The following is a 19304-nucleotide window of genomic DNA, read 5'->3' as shown; positions in this document are numbered from 1 at the left end:
ATAGGTCTGGAACAAAGAACTGTAAGCTAGTCATTTTGTGGCAGGCGACCCTTCAGGGATAGATGCCTACAGAGCAGGAAGGCTGGGGCATTCTCTGCCTTTTTGTCAATGTTTTCCCTTCTGTTTTCGGAGATCTGGTTATCGTGGGAGTGCATGGAACATTTTTCTATTGGATATGTACAAAATTAATATAATATATGCATAATCTGTAATGCTGATTTATTGATCCTGAAATATTTAGCAAAATGTATTTTACAGAAGAAAATGGTAGTAGGAAACAGGAAATGATGAGAAAATAAAGACGTCATAGTTTCAATTTTGCACAAGGGGTCAGTGAAACCAAAACAGGGACAATTCAGCCCCAAACAATAAGGATGAGAAATTCAAAACCGCCCCCTAATTTAGAGCAAGCACTCAGGCTATAATCTTATGCATTTGTTCTTGGAAGTACGCTTAGCTGAATACTGTGAAAAATACTTCCAGGTAGATGTGCACAGGTAGAACATGCACAGCAGGTGTTGGAGCATCAGATGCTGGGGAGGAGAAAGCGTCTCCATGTTAATTACAAGCATGGCAAAGTCAAACACTACACCACGCTTTTGGTTCAGGTCAAACCGGAACTGAAAACATCTCAGCAATATAAACAGATCAAAAGTCCTAACAAGTTGTATGCTGAAGGAGCAAGAGAATGACAGGTGCCAGCTCCGGACCCTGAGTGAGCCCCTCTGCCTCTGCCTCTTCCTTTCAAAACAGATCAGGTGTGGTGTGAACACTATTTCACCTGCCTTAGGTATTCATCCACACACCCTGTGCTGTCAAACCAACAGCCCTTCTTTGAGTCAGGAGCTGGTTAACACTGGGCAGTACCTCCTTGCTCAGTTGGGTCAACGGGATAAAAAGACACAGAGGGGCTTTCCGCACTACAGAAGGGAGCTAAGGTCGACTCGGTTCCCTTCAGTGGGGGGTGATTCCAGGCAGTCCGCACAGCAACTTACTTGGCCCCCTGGAACCGAGCTAAGTGGGCGGGATCATCTTGGTGCCTGTTTCGCTCCTCGATCGTGATTGGAGCTTGTGTTACCACGGGAAACGGGAGCATTCTTTTTTTTACAGTTTACAGTTACATGCCCGCCACAACTCTCCTGTTTTGCATATGCCACAAAAGTGGCTCGTGATTGGCTGAACGGATGAGGTGTCGTTTCCATGCGTCCGAACTTCGAAGCTTCGAAGCGGTATCAACCTTGTTCCAGCAGAAAGGTGCAGTTCATAACTGCGACAGGGATGTCGCAGTTCGGGGGGGGGGGGGGAACTGAGACAAAACAACGTTGAGCTTGGTTGCAATGCGGATACACTGAGGTGAACCTAGATAGAAACCAGTATAACTCTGTCAGTGCGGAAAGCCCCAGAGAGGCCCAGTTGAGTTGCTAAAGAGCTGCTAAGAGCTCCTAATTCTCTTCTGGCTCTCTACAAATTCTGCCAGTCTCTGGAGCCCCTGCAACTCAAGAGGAAGAGAAATGGCTGAGCATCTCGCTTGGGGTTTACAGAGCTGTGGTGGGAGACTGGGCCAGCGGAAGAACCGGAAGGAACCAGAGCAGCAGCCACATCAACGCCTCTGGCGCATGTAGTGCAGCCCTTGGTGAAATATTCTGCAGGAATCCTCTCAACACCTATAGCAGCAGCTGACGCCTGAGGAAAAAGAATTACGAGATGCAGAAGTGATGTGACTGTTTGGGTCTTAGGAGAGGGGAAGTTGGGCAGTTCTAAACAATTCGACTGCCCCATTGAGAAATGGCTAGCCAGAAGCCCATGTTTTTGGTCTGGCCAAGGCCCCAATCTTGTGTGGATCTGCCATGGGACTTGGCTGGACTAAAAATATGGGCTGCCAGCTAGCCATTCCTCAGTGGGGCTACTGAGTACCTTGTGGACAACTTTATAGGTTCTGCAAAGAGAGGTGGGGTGTGTGTGTGGGGGGTGGGGGGCACCTCCCAGTAGTATTTTCAGTTTGTGCAGCTCTGCTATTCCGCTTTTATGCTGTTACAGTCTATGGGAGCACCCCGGCTCCCCAGTCCAAGAAGGGTCCAGCCCCCCACCCTACTAAACACACTGGCTATCGCTGTACCCAACCAACATGGTTGGAAGTTAGCATGAGACATAACAGTGGCTGCATTTCTAGATTTTCCCAATGGTTCCGACTTCTGAGACCCATGCGAGGAACCAGTCTGTAGATTTAAAAAAAAAGGCTTACTCAATATTCGGCCAAGGCTGTCCTGAGAAAACTGAATGACTGAGCAACATCCACCGTGGGAAAAGTTGGTGGGAAGGCATGATGCGAATTCTGCCCCTTCTTGTGCTAGTGAAGCCAACTGAGAAACAAAAATGAATTATTGCTGAGCTCACAGGAGCAAAAGGGAAGCTTGTCTGGCTTATTGACCCCTCTGAGGCTCTCCTTGGAAAGCCAACACCCCTCCTTTGCAAAACAAGAGCAGAACAAACGGTGCGTGCCCAGTACGAGCATGATCCAGCTACCTGGCCAGCCCTGGGAGACGATCCCTCCGTGTTGTGATACCAGGCATCTCTTTCTGAAATGGGTATTGCTAGGCACACAGATCATTATTGTTCAAGAGAAGCCAGCTGCATTAAGGGGAAGGGGCTGAGAACAAGTTCAGGTGAGGCCAACCACACCTGGCAAGTTCAACTCACAAACACGGTGTGAAGACATCCTGACAGTTTTGGAGCATGCATCTGCGATGAACTGCTACATCATCAGGCTGTGGATTCCCCTTAACCTCCAGCTAATTTCCTGTGACTAAGGGTTACGATGGTACAGATTGTACTCATGATTAATCTTAATCAGAATCTGAAATCCGGGTCAGAAATAATCCCATGGTTAAGGGGCTGAGTGCATCACTTCTGCACAGTGCTACAAGAACAGCAAACAGAGGTGGAACCAATCTACTGGCTGCTGCGAGCTTTCTGGGCTATGTGGCCGTGATCTGGTGGCTTTTCGCTCCGAATGTTTTGCCCACATCTGTGTCTGACATCTTCAGAGGCAGGTCACAGTCAGATGTGTTTCTGTGGCACCGTCCAGAGTGACGCACACACATGCAATTTATTTATTTATGTATTTATTGTTCCACTTATATACCGCCCTCCCCCGGAGGGCTCAGGGCGGTTTACAACAATAGCGAGACAAGTGGAAAACAAAATACATAAAAAGTTAAAATGCAGCGCTCAATTATCATAACCCAATTAAAAATATAGATGGCATCTGGCTATTAAAACTCCTCTTAAGAGGGGAATAGTGGGCCTTAGATTGTGCTCGGGCACACATATCAGCAGCTGGTCTCCCCAAAGGCCCGGTGGAATAACTCAGTCTTGCAGGCCCTGTGGAACTCATTAAGGTCCCGCAGGGCCTGGACAGCTGGAGGGAGAGCATTCCACCAGGCAGGGGCCAGGGTCGTAAAAGCCCTGGCCCTAGTAGAGGCCAGCCACATCATAGAGGGGGCGGGGATCACCAGCAAATTGGCCTCTGCTGAACGCAGAGACTGACGTGGGACATATGGGGCCAGACGGTCCCTTAAAGGTTAACACCAATACCTTGAAGACGATCCGGAACTCAACTGGGAGCTAGTACAAACGGCGCAACACGGGCATGATGTGATCTCTGATGGCACCTCCCATGAGCAATTCCAAATGAACTGCACCCGGACACTTGCAAATGAGTCTCACCCCCTCCCACAGGAGCAAATGACAAAACAGGTACCCAACCACACAAGTCACACTCCACACTGTTCCATGGAGGGAAACGCATTTTACTGTGACTTGCTTCTGAAGATGCCAACCACAGATGACGAAGAAGAAGAGTTGGATTTATATCCCCACTTTCTTTCCTGTAAAGAGACTCAAAGGGGCTTATGAACTCCTTTCCCTTTTCCCCTCACAACAAACACCCTGTGAGGCAGGTGGAGCTGAGAGAGCTCCAAAGAACTGTGACTAGCCCAGCTGGCATGTGTTGGAGTGCACAAGCTAATCTAGCTCACCAGATAAGCTGCCACAGCTCAAGTGGCAGAGCAGGGAATCAAACCTGGTTCTCCAGATTAGGGTGCACCTGCTCTTAACCACTACACCACGCAAGCAGAACATCAGGAGTAAAACCACCAGACCACAGCCCAGAAAAGCAACAACAACCAGCCCCTCGTGCCTCTGGGACAATTTTCTGCAAATATCATCCGGATAGCTTTCAAGCTTTTCAGCATGTGCCTGCATATGGCCACCGGTTACCCGTGCCAAGTAAGAGTCACTTTGGGGTGACCAGGCAGGAAAAGGTTGTAAACTTGGTTGACAGTGTGCCAGTATAGGTAAGTGTAGGAAGACTAGTACATTGCTGCTTACGGAACTAGTAGCTTTCGTAGACCAACATGCGCCACTGGCTGTAACCAGGCCAGCCAAGTCTGCCAAAAAGCAGACCCTCTCAGGAGAGTGAAAAGGTCTTCTTTAAAAAAAAGAGAGAGAGAGAGAGAGAGAGACAAAATGGCATGATCCTAAGAAACGCTCTCCCTGCTTCTGCCAAGCTGCACAGAGCCAGTCGCTGGAAGTTAGTAGAAGTTAATAATACGCCATTTACTCAAATGCCGCAAAAGCAAGGCTGATCCCGCCTTGACAGTTTGAACTAAGAAACTGTAGCATTCCCATCTCAGTAAAAATGTGGGGAGAGGACACATTCGCTGTCAATATTGTGCTCCGATCCTGCTGAGAAGATGTTCTCTTCCTCCTTTTGGTTATGGAAGCGTTTCCCACTGAAGTCCTTCGCCGGCTCCAGAGGTCTCCTGGCGACTCCTTGAAGGCCTGCGGGGGCCCCGAGCAACTTCTGACTCGTCTGTCAGCATTTTGATGCCCACCCCCTGCCCTTTCCCAGGCAATTTGCCAGGCTGCTGCCAGGAAAGGTCAAGAAGGAAAAGACCCACTGCTCAAAAAGAAGTCCAACTTCCACTTGGGGAAGGCGGGGCTCTGAACCCCCCCCCCCCCGCCTTCCGTTTTTCCCTGAGGAGGAAACCAAGAACTGGGAAATGAAAGAGAGCAAAATGGGGGAAAAAAGAGCTTTTTAACCTGTTTCCCTTTTAACGCCGTGGCTCCTTGTGGCCTCGGCTCTGCTGCCTCCATCTGTTTCGAGTGCTGGAGGTCGCGTCGCTTAAATGTCCATGCTGCATAGATTTTGTGACATTGCATTGAAGGAGTGCTGCTATTGCTGGTGCAGGTATCGGGCCTGCTTGTTTACCTGAGTCGGCTTTCCCGTGTGACCGAGCCCCTTCAGCACAGCAGCGAAGGGTCGTCCCCTGGGCCCCGCCCTCCCGCCACGACCTTTGCAGCCTCGTGGCCAAGGTCCCACAGCAAACTGACCACACGGAGGAAGTTCTGAGGTCCTGGGAGGCTCGGCCGCTCGCCTGCCCAGGTTGAAGGAGCTTGTGCTGCCCTCTTTGGAAAGGTTTGGTTAGGTTTCTCCAGCTGTTTGGTTCATCTTGCTGACAGCCTTGGTCGCTTGCTCTGGCAACCGGGACGGGTCGGAGAGAATGGAGGTGGTGACGCTAAGGTGCCGGAGGGTGTTCAAAACCACTGGGACGGAGGAGTAGAAGAGGTGCAAAAAAACCCAAAACACCTCATTACTTTTGTTGCCAAAACCACCCCCCCTCCCATGCACCCTCAAATTTGCATCAGCAGAGCAACTGAAGATATATGGGTCTGCTGTGATCACAGCTGCTTCAGAGGGATTTAAATTACAAAACTTGGCAACATTTGCATTTTTCCAGGCCTTCATTAGCATATATTCAATAAAAAGAAAGCAAATTGCTTATAGAAAGCAATTTGTCAAGCTACAGGCACCCCAATTCTAAATGTCTACAGTGTTCCCTAATGAAAAGGTTTAGCAGACAATATACCGCTTCAAAATGCCCCTCCCTGTTGCCCTGTGTACCACCTGCTTATCTGAAAATCTGCCGGTCCTCTCCCGGGGTTAGGACCAGACGTCATCCACCTAATCATGGATGGGTTATTGTTGCTACTGGTTTTATTGTATTTTATTGATTTTTATTGTGATTATTCAATTTGTTCTTTCTTTTTAGTTGTAATTTATTGTTTTTTGTTTGGCTGAGCCCTTCGGGGGTAGAGTGGTCTCCCAAATCGAGGCACACGAGGTGAGAGTTGTGCACATTCTAGCTCAGTGGTGGTGAACCTATGGCACGGGTGCCAGAGGTGGCACTCAGAGCCCTCTCTGTGGGCACGTGCAACCAGAGTGCCCCCCCCCCCACCCACATCTAGGCTGGCCTGGGCTGCTGGGCTCAATTATTAGCATTAAACCAAAAACCTAGTTTTGGGGAAGCAGTGTAGGTAACCCTGTCAAGTGCTGTTAAGCCCCACTGATTTTCATGCAAAGAACTAAAGTGCGATCCTTTACCTGGGAGTAAACGCGGTTGCTGGCAATGGGGCTTGCTTCTGAGTAAACCCTCCTAGGGTCGTGATTCACCCGTTCGAAGAGTTGCACGGTTGCTTCAAAGAAAAGCCACCGACTACCACCAAGCTTACTCCTGAGTAATGCATGCCTCGGAGCCAAACGTTTTTTCTAAACTAAAACCTCGGTATTCGGGTTAAATTGCCGTGTTGGCACTTTGGGATAAATAAGTGGGTTTGGGGTTGCAATTTGGGCACTCGGCCTTGAAAAGGTTCGTCATCTCTGTTCTAGCTGGTCCTGTGAATTTAGCCCAGCAAAAAGCAGGATTGCTGGGTCGGTGGGTGTGTTGCCGGCCCTTCAAGGGTGGAAAACACGGGCAAAGGATGTGTGGGAAACACCTGCTGCCAGATCAGATGCTCCCAGAGAGGGGGAGAAGGGCAAGATTTTCTGGCAGAGCTCTTCAACGCGCCCACTCTCAGCCGTCACTGAATCTTACCCACAGCACATAAATCTTACCCACAGCACAAATATATGCAAAATCAATACAAATAGAAGAGCAGGCTTCTCACTTTTGTGCTGAGTGATTCTGCTGAAGTCGTGATGCCATTCTAAAGGGAAACCTGAGCATGGAGATTTAGGAATAAAGCGCTACTTTTATAATTTTACTGTTATATCTATTGTACTGATGCTGCTTGTTTTATGGATTCTGCAAATTGTTTTAACCTATTTTAATTTATTTATTCTGTGTATTGTTTTTGGCCAATCGTATGTAATTTTGTGTCTGGCCTGGTGTACACCGCCCAGAGCCCTTCGGGGATGGGCGGTTTATAAATTAGACAGACAGACAGACAGACAGACAGACAGACAGACAGACAGACAGACAGACAGACAGACAGACAGACAGACAGACAGACAGACAGACAGACAGACAGACAGACACTTACTTGGTCTCAGAACAGGCAGAGAGCAGTGCTGGTCCACCCAGGCCAAGGCCGTCTGGTTCAGCTCCTCCAAGCTGGCTGTCGACACCATTCCATTGAACGTTTCAAACAAGGGGTTAATGATGATGCTGAACTGTGAAATGACCTGAGAGTCAAGGAGGAAACCAGCACGCGTTCATGTCCCGTGTAGGCAGAAGAGGGGAGACATCTCAGGGGTTGCCCCAGCCCCCAGAAAAATAACATCAAGGAGATCTCCACAAAGCAGGGCTAATTTTTTGACTACCTGCAGGGGTATCCTCCGTCACCACCACCCAGTGACCAAAGGCTGCCAGACCAGGATGGGCTTCTAGCCTGAATGGATTAACAAACAAAGCTCAGCGCTGCCCCCTGCAGGAGTTCACAAAGTGCTGTAGCTCCCACAAGTGTCCCAGAAGATCAAATGCGACATCCCTTCAAGCAGATACCAGCTCTACATGTGGAGAAACAGATCCCCACCCCCCACCCAATTCTTTTTACAAATGCACTGAGAAGGATACAATCCAGAACTTCCAATTCTGCAGGGTTCTGTTTCGGACATATTCCTCAAACATACTCCGCATCCGATCGAATCTCTGCCGTGTGATGGGGACACCGGTCGCAGGGAGCTGCCGCTGACAGGAGCTGAAGGAGAGAAGAGATTGCGGCTCTGACCTCAAGGCCTGCCTTCCCACGCATCAGCCTGATGCTGATGTCCTGCCCTGCATTTGCCCAGCATCAGAGGGGGGGAAGGTCCATGCTGGGTAAACAAGACAGGGATTCTTAATGGCGGCATCAAGACTGTGGAGCCCCCAAGCGAGAGAGGCCTGTTCAGTTCCGTCCCTCCCAGTCTTCCTGCCCATGGCTGAAAAAAATGCTTTTTTAACAACTCAGAGCACTAACTGACAAGCTCTCCTTCGACCCAGATGGCTGTTTTTATTCCTTTCCTGGGCCTGAGCTTAGATTTTTTTGGTTGATTTGATAGGACTGACGTCCTGCATTGAGAGGACTGTTCTGAACTGTTTTTGTGTTTTAGAGGCGCTGGCTGTTTCGCAGGCCTCTCGGCACCAAAGAAACATCGAGGAAGCAGAATGAATAATGAATCGGAAAGACTTCCGCCCATTCTTATTGATCTTTTTTGCCCTGTTAATTTAATAACATGTCCTTGTGAGGGGGAGGGATCCCACTTAACTGACATGGCTAATAGCAATTGATAGGGCTGTTATTCTTACTTCTTTGTCTACCCTCCATTGTTCTCCCCGCTGAAACAGCGTACAATACGCATCTTTCCTCTCGTTTGGCAGGTTTCCAGAGGAATCCGATTGGCCACTGTTGAGAGACAGAATCCCGGGCTACGCTGATCTTTTTTTATTTTATTATTTTATTGTATCATTTGAATTTTACAGTTTATAGTAATTTTCTTCTTCATACATTTTCAAACAATACTTTTCCCCCTTTTCTCCCTCCCCCCATTACTACTTCTTCATAGTTTTGTCACACAAACAGCAGTAAGTTCATTCTCTGTAGCCTCTTCTCCCATTTTCATCCAGTCCACGTATATTATCCGTATCTTCAAAATTTCATTCTGTTTATCTTGCCACGTCTTATTTTTTGGTTAGTATATCGAAAATATCAAGTGTCACTTGTTTCCAGATATATTCTAACCATTTCTGAAATGTCCATTTTTTCTTTTCTTTCCAGCCCAAGGCTATTGTTGCATCGGCTGCTTTAATCATTATTTTATACATATAACTATATTGTTTATCCACCCTTCTGTCTTCCATTACACCCATGAACATTAAGTCATTATTTAAATCAATATTTTCATTAGTTTCTTGATATATATTAATACAGTTGTCCAAAATTTTTTCACTTCTGCACAATCTATCCACATATGGCTATAATATGCCTCTTGGTCTCCACAGTGCCAGCATGTGCTAGTTGTTTTGGGGTTCTATACCATTTTAATATCACTTTTCTTTCTAACTCCATATATTTCTCAATCTTTATATTTTTCCAACTGTCTATTAATTTTTCAGTACTACCAATGTCTAGAAATCCTTCCTTCTCCCGGGCTACGCTGATCTTGGTTTCTTCCCAGAAAGTAACTATCATGTCTGCTCAGAATATCCATAGAGCCCAACAGTTATATGCCCAAAGCTCTTCACTGGAATGTGAAGGGGCCCAAAAGGTGGTGCGGAGGGTCACCTGCCTCGTTGTTGATGAGCCCTGCTTTGGCGAGCAGCGGCTTTTGGGTCTACAATGAACCTGTTGTCATTTTGGAGGGGATGCAGAAAGATGCACCACTCACAAGAGTCATCGCAGGCCTCTCAAGACTTACATGATGGTAGCGTTCAGCTCCTCGATTTCTTCCTTGAGGCGCTTGGCTTCCTCCTGCATCTGGGACCGTTCCTGCTGCAGCTTTGCAATGTATTCCACCGTCTTCTGGAGCGTGAGGGCGTGGCTGATCTGCAGCAGAGAAAGAGGACCCAAACTATGCTGGTCAGCGGAGAAGCTGGTGACCCATGGGGTCGCAACCTGCGGCTCTCCAGATGTTCATGGACTACAATTCCCATCAGCCCCTGCCAGCATGGCCAATTGGCCATGCTGGCAGGGGCTGATGAGATTTGTAGTCCATGAAAATCTGGAGAGCCGCAGGTTGCAGACCCCTGCCTGGCAAAGATCAGAAAACTGAAGGATGAGGCAGAATGAGGAATCACTGGAGAGATGTGTAGGTTCTCATACCATCTCCATGAGAGAGCAGAAACCCACCGAATGGGATACTGGGCACACTTCCCCGACAACCCCAGCCTACATCTAGAAACCAAGCTCCTAATGGTTGTGCTTCAAAAGATGTGAGCAACGACTTCTCCTGGTTTGGGATTCAGAGCCCTGAAGGACTCGTTCCCCTCCCACAGCTAGAAAAAACTACAGTACAGGAAGACTGGCCAAGCAACTTCTGGCTTGCAGAACTGAGCTTCGTTGGTTCAGAATTCACACTGCCAAATACATATTGCCGCAAACAAGAACAGGGGACTACCAAATGCAGCCCACTTACCGATTTAGAGTTAGGCGACACCAAGGCGTTCAGGGTGCTGAAGCCAACCTTGATGTTAAACCTCCGCTTCTGCTCTGCTGAAATATGCTTCATCCTTCGGGTCTGCCCAAATAAAAATGAAAGTGAGTTCTTTTGCTGTTTTCAGACTTCTGCCTCTTCTTTGCTGGCATGACGGAGGGTTATGGGCTCTTGTGTGAGGCTACGTGGAAGGAGGCTCCGGGGCTTCCCTGTGTGTGACTGTCGCCATTGTTCATTGGTCTGCAGTCTGATCAAGCCACAGCGGTTTGGTTCAGCTGGTGGTACTTATGAAATTTATTAAATATTTATTACATTTTTAGACTGTTTTAATTCTAATTTTTATGGAGCTACGCATGCCGAGACGCTTTTATTGTACTGTTGTTGATTTGTAAATCACCTCGAGCCACAACAACACAAGCCTTTATTGGCATATAAAACAGGACAAAATTTTAAAACAAAACAAGGTTAAGAAATACAGTTAAAATTACTAATTTCCAGTATAAAATTTGCAACAGTTTCACAAAAGAGCACATCAGAGCTGTTCAGGAGATTGGGTATCTTATAACACTCATGCCACTGAGAACATTGCAAGAAAATGGAATTCATGTATTTCATGCGTATCTTATTGTATTTAGGGCATAGAATCAAAGAATGGTCAAGTGTTTCAACTGTAGTCATATCACATGAACAAACTCTTTTAGAACGTTCCATATTCTTAAATCTTCCCTCCAGCAGAGATGATCTGCCATCTGATCAAGCCATAGCGGTTTGGTTCAACTGGAGGTATTTATGAAATTTATTAAATATTTATTACATTTTTAGACTGTTTTAATTCCAATTTTTATGGAGCGACGCATGCTGAGACGCTTTTATTGTATTGTTGTTGATCTGTAAATCACCTTGAGCCATTTCTGGGAGGGGCAATTAAGAAATTAAATGAATGAATGAATGAATAAATGAACGCTGCAACGGCACACAGAGGACCTTTGTTCCTCCACGGCCATTTATTTGCGAACACGGAGGCTAAATGCCAGGGCTGGGCAATACCTTCCCCCTCCCCCCTGCGTGGGATCAGAGACCCTGCCAATCCGCATGCAACATCCCTCCATCTCTCCCAGCCTCTCACAAACCGTGCCGGGTTAATTTCACTAGTGTCGCATCAATCTGAGGAAGAAAGGACCACAGAACAGACCTTGAAAGCCACCACGTGAGGGTCAGCTGTGGTTTTCCCTGAGCAGTTGTTCTGTGGTGACTGAGGACTGGGACTGGCGCAGGGCGATGCCTGCCCCGACGGCTGGCAGTCTCTGCCTAAGAAACAAGAGAGAGAGAGAAACAAGCTGGGCCCTGGGGGGATTTTCTACAGCAAACCAATTCTTCAAACGAGTGATTCAGAATATCCATGGATATGTTAGAATGGCCGTGCTCTAGGGTTGCTTGGAGGTTGGTTTCCTGAGAAAGCAACCAGTACGTGAGGAGAGAAGAGCTAGGAGGTTTGGACTAGGAGACAACCCCCCACTCAGCCAGTCCCAAAGTTTGCTGTGTAACCTTGGGAGGGTCGCCTGGCCTCAGCCTAGCCTACACAGGTGGGGCATTGCAGGGGCAAAATCTATGTCAACCTGAGGCCCTAAAAAAGCAGTTTGGCTCCTGCAGCCACATCAGCCTCTCCCTTTCCCCTCCCCACCATCGATGGCCCTGAAACCCAGAAGAAGATGTGTGCACGTTTCCCAGGAGAAAACTGTGAGTGAGGCCCCACCATCTGATCTGCTCACAAGTAACTGCCTGGCTGTGCAAGTGACCTGGAAGGACTGTGCTCCTTTGGGCTTAACTGTGGCCGTGGGAAGGACGGCAGCAACATCACCAAAGGGAACACCACGCGTGGAATGTGCTTCCATTCTTTCCCTCTCAAATGCACCTCTCTTAGCTGCTCCCCCCGTCCCCCCCAAGATGAGCCACCTGCTACCTGATGCTAAATTTCCGGTCCCATTTCCAGGATCCGTTAATTCTGGCAAACAAACATGCTTGCAAGGACAATCAGCCCAAACACGCCCAGGCCCCAGCTGTGTAGACCTGGTGCAGCAAGTCACTGTCTTCCCTTTGCACGGGGCTTGCTGAAGGAGACTAGGGCTGAGAATAAGCTTTTCCTCACCCCAGCTCTAGGGATACAGCAATGGACGCCCACAGGTGTGCCTCTTCTACTTACTGGGGACAGGTGAGGGGACTTGTGGGCAGGTTGGGCGGGGGAGGGCCTGCTCGCCTTTCACCAACGCATCCTGCATCGCACCGGGAGAGAAGAGATGTGGGACGGTGGCCGGCCCAGGCTGGGGGCTCCCAGACGGCGGGCCGGGGCTGAGCAAGATGCTGCCGTGGAATTCCGTCGTCTGGGGCGCCTGGGGACGGAAGGCAGAAGGCAGAGAATGCAAGGCGTGTCTTGGGAACAGTCCCCCACCTTCACACACACGCACAGAGAAAGAACCTGCTGCTTACCCTGGCCAGTCCAGATGGGGCAATGACAACATTGGGTTGGGAGATCCTTGGGGCCAAAACACTTTCTCTCTTCATGGGGGCTGGAGTGACGATCACAGCTCTGGGCGGTCCCTGGAAGGCAGCTGTGGAAGAGGATGGGAGTTAAGAACATAAGAACATAAGAACAAGCCAGCTGGATCAGACCAGAGTCCATCTAGTCCAGCTCTCTGCTACTCGCAGTGGCCCACCAGGTGCCTTTGGGAGCTCACGTGCAGGATGTGAAAGCAATGGCCTTCTGTGGCTGTTGCTCCCGATCACCTGGTCTGTTAAAACCGGGAAAGGAAACAGAGAGAAAGGACGTGTCCCAGGGAAGAAGTTTCCAGTGAGGGGCCAGGGCGGTGCCCCCCCTGCCAACCCACGTGATGGGAAAGATCAGACTTTCAACCGAGTCGCACAGTGGCTCCATTCCCATTTACAGGTAAGAAAAGATGACTCTGGGCTTCGGCATCTTGCTCTCTCCTGCAGCTGGAGAAGAGAGGGGCTGTGTGGTTTTTCAGATGGGTGGAGAGAGCAGGAGGCCAGCTTGTTGCAGGGTGGAAGTGACATGCAGGACATTCGGAGGCATGCTGGGCTGAACCTCATTTGAAAGCAGGCTCATTGGCCAGAGGGTATCTAACCACAGGATCCGCCAGTTGTCCCCGAAGCTAGAGATTACGAGCCAGAGAATTGTCTCGCCACACGGGCGTTCTATCAGAATTTCCCAGAGAATCCATTATTGGATAAATGTGTGACTGAGAGAGCTCCAAAGAACTGTGACTAGCCCAAGGTCACCCAGCTGGCATGTGTTGGAGCGCCCAAGCTAATCTGGTTCACCAGATAAGCCTCCACAGCTCCAGTGGCAGAGCGGGGAATCAAACCCGGCTCTCCAGATTAGAGTGCACCTGCTCTTAACTGCTACACCATGCTAGCACAACATAAGCCCGCTTGGGATTAGTAGCAGATTTTTTTAAAAAAATCTCTTTCTTCATCACCCTTAGCCTCTGAAACAATCATAGGAAACCAGCAGACAACAGGAACAATTCCAGACCACAGGCATGGAGGCCAAGCTCTTAAGTGCCTCTCTCTGTCCCTGCCTTTTAGGCCCATTGAATAACTAAGGTTCGTGTTATATCAGAGAAAGGCCAATAGCCACTTTTTAGAGACAAGGGAATAGCCACATAAAGGCAGAGCTGCCGAGGAAAGCAAATGCCTCAACTCCCTGGGAAGAACCAGTCCAGGTATGCAGAAGGTGGTCTCAAATGGAAACGTCAGTGAACCAAACCAGGAAAAAAACCTTTGCAGAGTCGACAACTGGTGGAAATTGAGACTGCTGGTGAAGGTGGATCCGTCCTCTCTCTCGCTCTGGGCAAGGCAGCATTTGAGGGCCCACCTCCGACTTAAAGGAATGACTGTCCAGCCCGCCCCCTGCCCCAGAAAAGACCAATACAAAAACATGCCCTGTTTGTCTGTTGTGTAAATAAATCCTCCTGGGGGGATGCAAGCTCAGCTTTTTCTATGCTTGCCAGTTACTGGAATGTCTGAGCGTTTTTTTCCCCCCCCCAGAGCGAAGGTATTAGTGCAAATCTGCCAAATGGCTACTGCAGAAAATGAGACCCCCAGAAGGAGATTTCTAAAACTCTAAACCAGCACCCCTGCTGTTAATGATGAGCCCTTTGTTGGAAGAAGAGGAGTTTTGTATTTATACCCCACCTTTCTCTCCCGTAAGGAGACTCAAGGTGGCTTACAAGCTCCTTTCCCTTCTTCTCCCCACAACAGACACCTAGTGAGGTAGGGAGGCTAAGAGAGTTCCAAAGAACTGTGACTAGCCCAAACTCACCCAGAAGGCATGTAGGAGTGCGAAAACACATCTGGTTCACCAGATAAGCCCCTGCCACTCAGGTGGAGGAGTGGGGAATCAAACCCGGCTCTCCAGATTAGAATCCACCCTCTCTTATCAACTACGCCACGCTGGAAAATAATGGTTCCACGCCCGCACCCCAATGGTGTTCCCAGGATATTCACCTTGAGGACTTGTAGCTAAAAAGTGGCACAAAAAACCGCTAGCTAATTCACCTGGGGCGAGAAAGGTGTTTTTCAACACTAAGGACACAGTTTCCGGCTTTGGAGCAGGCACGAGCTTCGGTGGCTTCTTGGGCCTAGTCCCGGTGCTGGGCAAGGGGACCGCGAAGGTGCCCTGGGGCTGCAGCAGAGACTGTCCCTGCACGACGGCAGTCTGGAGGGTCAGGTTGCAAGGCACTCCTGCTCCTGGCTGCTGGGTTGCCAGGAGGCCGCTCTGGCTGTGGCTGAAGGTGGTCGCGGGCACGTTGTGCGTGGGGGTAGCAGAAGCGGTGTGGGTGATCACGGAGGATTTGCTGAGCCCGAGCTTTGGGGGCTCCGGAGAAGCAAACAAGGATGTCTGAGAGGGCATGCCTGCATCCAGAGACACGGACGCCTGCTGCGGGGGTTGAAGGAGCGGCATCAGAGCTGGGAACGAAGGCAGGAACGGCTGCTGCCCGCTCAGAGGCGGCTCAGTGTTGAAACCCGGTGGTTGCAAGAAGGAGGCTCCAGTTCTCAGGCGGAGATCAGCACCAATGTCAGCCACGCCGGGAATGATGGAGGCAGGCACTGAGGTGCCAACAAGCGCTTCGCTGAGGTTCACAGGTGGGAGCGAGTTGGGCAAAGGCCCCGAGGACAGCTCTGCAGTCTAGAGAGGGAGAGAGAGAGAGTAGCAAGGCTCTGTGAACAGGGAGGCTGAACACGAGCCAAGAACTTTTGTGCCTCTGAGCTACAAAAGAGCCGGAGAAACCCAGGACCTGCCTCAGCCCGGTTCCTGTCCTCACCTTGCAAACAACTGAGCCAGGGCCTGTAAGGTGAAGCTCTTCCGCTGGGCTTTTCCAGGAGGTCAGCCGGGTTAACAGCTGGTTATTATTGGCCTCCTGTGGGAGGGATCTGGGGTTGAAATCACCATCTTTTATCTGCTTGGGGTTTTATTGTATTTTAGAGCTGCTATTTATTGTTGCTTTTAACTTCTATGTTTTATTTGTGTTGGATGCCGCCCTGAGCCCTTCGGGGATGGGCGGGGTAGAAATGTAAAAAAACAAAATTAAAAAAAAATTCCACAAAAGCAACAGCCCTCAGCCTCTTTTTTGTTACCAACCTGCCTACTGGAATAAAACTGTCTCAGCAATTACCCCCAGCTTGGCATAGCCGAGTGTGAATCTGCTGGGGACCAACGAGACTCAAGTTCTAATCCTGAGCTTGGCTACTGGTAAAATCTGGGCCAGACTCTGGACTCATACAGAATTGATGCGATGATAAAATGTGGGGTGAGGGGTGGACAACCACAGACTCTTCTCTGCTAGGAAGCTGGAAAATAGATGTCACAAAAAATAAAGACCTTAGCAGCAGTGGCGTAGGAGGTTAAGAGCTCGTGTATCTAATCTGGAGGAACCGGGTTTGATTCCCAGCTCTGCCACGTGAGCTGTGGAGGCTTATCTGGGGAATTCAGATTAGCCTATATACTCCCACACACGCCAGCTGGGTGACCTTGGGCTAGTCACAGCTTCTTGGAGCTCTCTCAGCCCCACCTACCTCACAGGGTGTTTGTTGTGAGGGGGGAAGGGCAAGGAGATTGTCAGCCCCTTTGAGTCTCCTACAGGAGAGAAAGGGGGATATAAATCTAAACTCTTCTTCTTCTTCTTAGGGCACTCTGGCAGCCTGAAGGAAATTTACCACTACTACTTCCAATTTACAAAAACTTCCTTGTATCTGTATCCTTACTTGTCAAGGATGACAATAAGAATAAAAGCGAAGTCCACAAGCCTCAGGCTCATTTGTTACACAGATGCATACATCGTATCAGAATCTTTATTACACATATAAAAAGTTTACAATCAACCAAACTCAACAGGCACGTGAAATATTTTTGCTCAAGGTCTTCTTGGCTCAGAGTCACACCACAGAGATGGTCAAAATCAGATAACTGAAGGGAGTCTACAGCAAAGTTATCTAACAACTGGGAGGATTGTATTAAAGCCTTAGGGGGAAAGGGCGGGATATAAATCAAAACAAAATAAAAAATAAATAAAATAAAAGTTGAGAGAGATCACACAACCTCACGTGCAAGAATCCTTCTCACCTGGGAGGGATGGCTGCAGGCATCTACCATGACGTGGTTGGGAGCAGGAACAGAGGGGGTGGTGTAACTACTGGAACGGCTGGATGAGAAAAGGTCTGACGAAGAAGAAGAAAGTATTATTAGAGGGTCTTACAGGCATTTATTTCAGATCTTGGCCACCCTAATTCATCTTTTGCCTGTACCTTGCTGAATTCTGGTAATAAAAACTGAAAGCCTTCATTGGGGGGGGGGCATGGAGGTGTTGGAACACAGAGCAAATTGGGGCGGGGGAGCTCTTTGGATTGTAGTAACAGGACTTTCAGACCACCCAAGGTTTGCAAATTTTGTTCCACATCCTGCTAAATGGCCCTACGGGACCAGCTTGAAGAGTTGCAACTGGCATTTCACCATCTTATCATGACTCTTATATGGTGGTACCAAATAAAGTGACTAATTCTTCAAGGGACCAGCTCACAGAGCTCACTGCTGAAGATGTGCGGATGGAACTCTAGATTGATACGCCTAAAGGGATTAGAAACATTCACAGGGGATGCAGCTGTTGTCAGTTATGAAGTGCAGGAGCTACAAATGGAACTTCCATATTCAGAGGCAGTAAATTGCTGAATTTTAGGTACTGGAGCAGGAGCTCAGCCATCCCCTTTCTGCCCAACTAGACAGTTCCCAGAGAAACTGAACATTGCACTGAATATTGCACCATAGACCAGTGGCACTCACCCCCATCATCATGAAGTGTTTTGAAAAACTGGTCCATAGGCATATTAGTTCTTGCCTTCCAGATACATTTGATAAACATCAGTTTGCCGGGCCTTTGGAGGGACCAGCCGCTGAAGGTGCCCCCCCCCCCCCTTTAGCTCTTAACACCTGAGTCCTTCTATCTAATAGGACTCGCTATTCCCTCCCTCTTAGGGGAGGATTTAAAATTAGGGTATTTGGACGCCTCTTATTTTTCTACTGCTGTTTTTAAAGGTTTTAACCATATTTATTTGTACTGAGATTCATGTTGTACACCGCCCAGAGCCCCTTGGGATGGGGCGGTATAAAAGTATAATAATAAATAAATATAAAAAATAAATATCGGACTAATAGATCTACGGAGGACGCCACTGCCATTAGCCTCCACACTGCTTTGACGCATTGGGAACATCAGGGGAATTATGTGCGAATGCTCTTTGCGGACTTTAGTTCCGCATTTAATACAATCTCGCCACAAAGACTGGTGACAAAACTTGTGGATCTTGGACTCTCACATTCAATCTGTTTGTGGATTAGGGACTTCTTGTCTGGACGTTCCCAGAGGGAACGCCACAGGGCTGTGTGTTGAGTCCTTTACTGTTCACCCTTTATACATATGACTGTACTCTTGTCTATCATAGTAACACCAATATCAAATTTGCTGATGACACAACAGTGGTGGGGCTCATCTCTGCAGGGGATGAGTCTGCCTATCGGAATGAAGTGGACCGACTGCTCTCATGGTGCAGGGAAAATAACCTGGTTCTTAACACTAACAAGACAAAGGAGCTCATAGTGGACTATAGAAGGAATAGCTCAGAAATTCAGCCCTTGACTATAAATGGAGATCAAGTGGAGCGGGTGGCTAGTTTTAAATTTCTAAGGCAAGTCATGATTAAAGAGGACTTGACCTGGCGCATACAGACTGTCAGCGGTGGTTAAAGAAAGCTCAGGCAAAGACTGTACTTTCTGAGACTTTTAAAGAAAGCAACAACTGGATGGAAACTTCCTGGTGTCCTTTTACCGCTGTGCTATAGAGAGTGTCCTAACCTACCTTGCCTCTGTGTATGGTTCTCCAGTTGAACAGTGGTGAATAGGAAGGCGCTCCAAAGGGTGATCACTACTGCACAAAGGATTATCGGCTGCCCTCTTCCCTCCTTGGAAGAAATCTATAATTCCCGAAGCCTAAATAAAGCCCAAAATATTCTGAGGGACCCGTCTCAGCCAGCACCCTCTTTTTTTAACCTGCCACCATCTGGCAGACGCTACAGGGCCCCTCAGAATCTAGGACAAGAGGCTTAGAGACAGCTTCTACTCTAGAGCTGTGGCTATGCTAAACCTCGGCATTAAGCTTCCATATTGATGTATTTGGGGCTGTGTAGGGATGGGTGGAGGAAGGGGAAAGTGAGGATGATGTATGAGTCTGAAATTGTGTGCATCGAGGAATGCTGCTGTAAATTT

The 19304-nt window shown here is 48.6% G+C and overlaps 1 protein-coding gene across 1 annotated transcript in view; it reads right to left on the bottom strand.

Annotated features, from left to right (window-relative positions):
* Positions 1-4053: 4053 nt before the first annotated feature.
* LOC125442502 (MLX interacting protein) overlaps positions 4054-19304 on the bottom strand; it is a 40246-nt gene continuing 24995 nt past the window's right edge. Inside the window, exons 8-17 of the mRNA XM_048513870.1 lie at positions 17112-17206; positions 15047-15677; positions 12956-13077; positions 12672-12858; positions 11664-11779; positions 10454-10555; positions 9737-9864; positions 7917-8040; positions 7384-7513; positions 4054-5607 (exon numbers count right to left, since the gene is read on the bottom strand). Of these exons, the coding sequence (XP_048369827.1) occupies positions 5486-5607; positions 7384-7513; positions 7917-8040; positions 9737-9864; positions 10454-10555; positions 11664-11779; positions 12672-12858; positions 12956-13077; positions 15047-15677; positions 17112-17206 (1757 nt within the window). The 3' untranslated portion in view covers positions 4054-5485. The remainder of the gene's footprint in view (positions 5608-7383; positions 7514-7916; positions 8041-9736; positions 9865-10453; positions 10556-11663; positions 11780-12671; positions 12859-12955; positions 13078-15046; positions 15678-17111; positions 17207-19304) is intronic.

This window comes from Sphaerodactylus townsendi, linkage group LG13 (assembly GCF_021028975.2).
Source record: "Sphaerodactylus townsendi isolate TG3544 linkage group LG13, MPM_Stown_v2.3, whole genome shotgun sequence".
Lineage (NCBI taxonomy): Eukaryota > Metazoa > Chordata > Lepidosauria > Squamata > Sphaerodactylidae > Sphaerodactylus > Sphaerodactylus townsendi.
The sequence above is the reverse complement of the archived record's forward strand: the minus strand, read 5'-3'. Positions and strand labels throughout refer to the sequence as shown.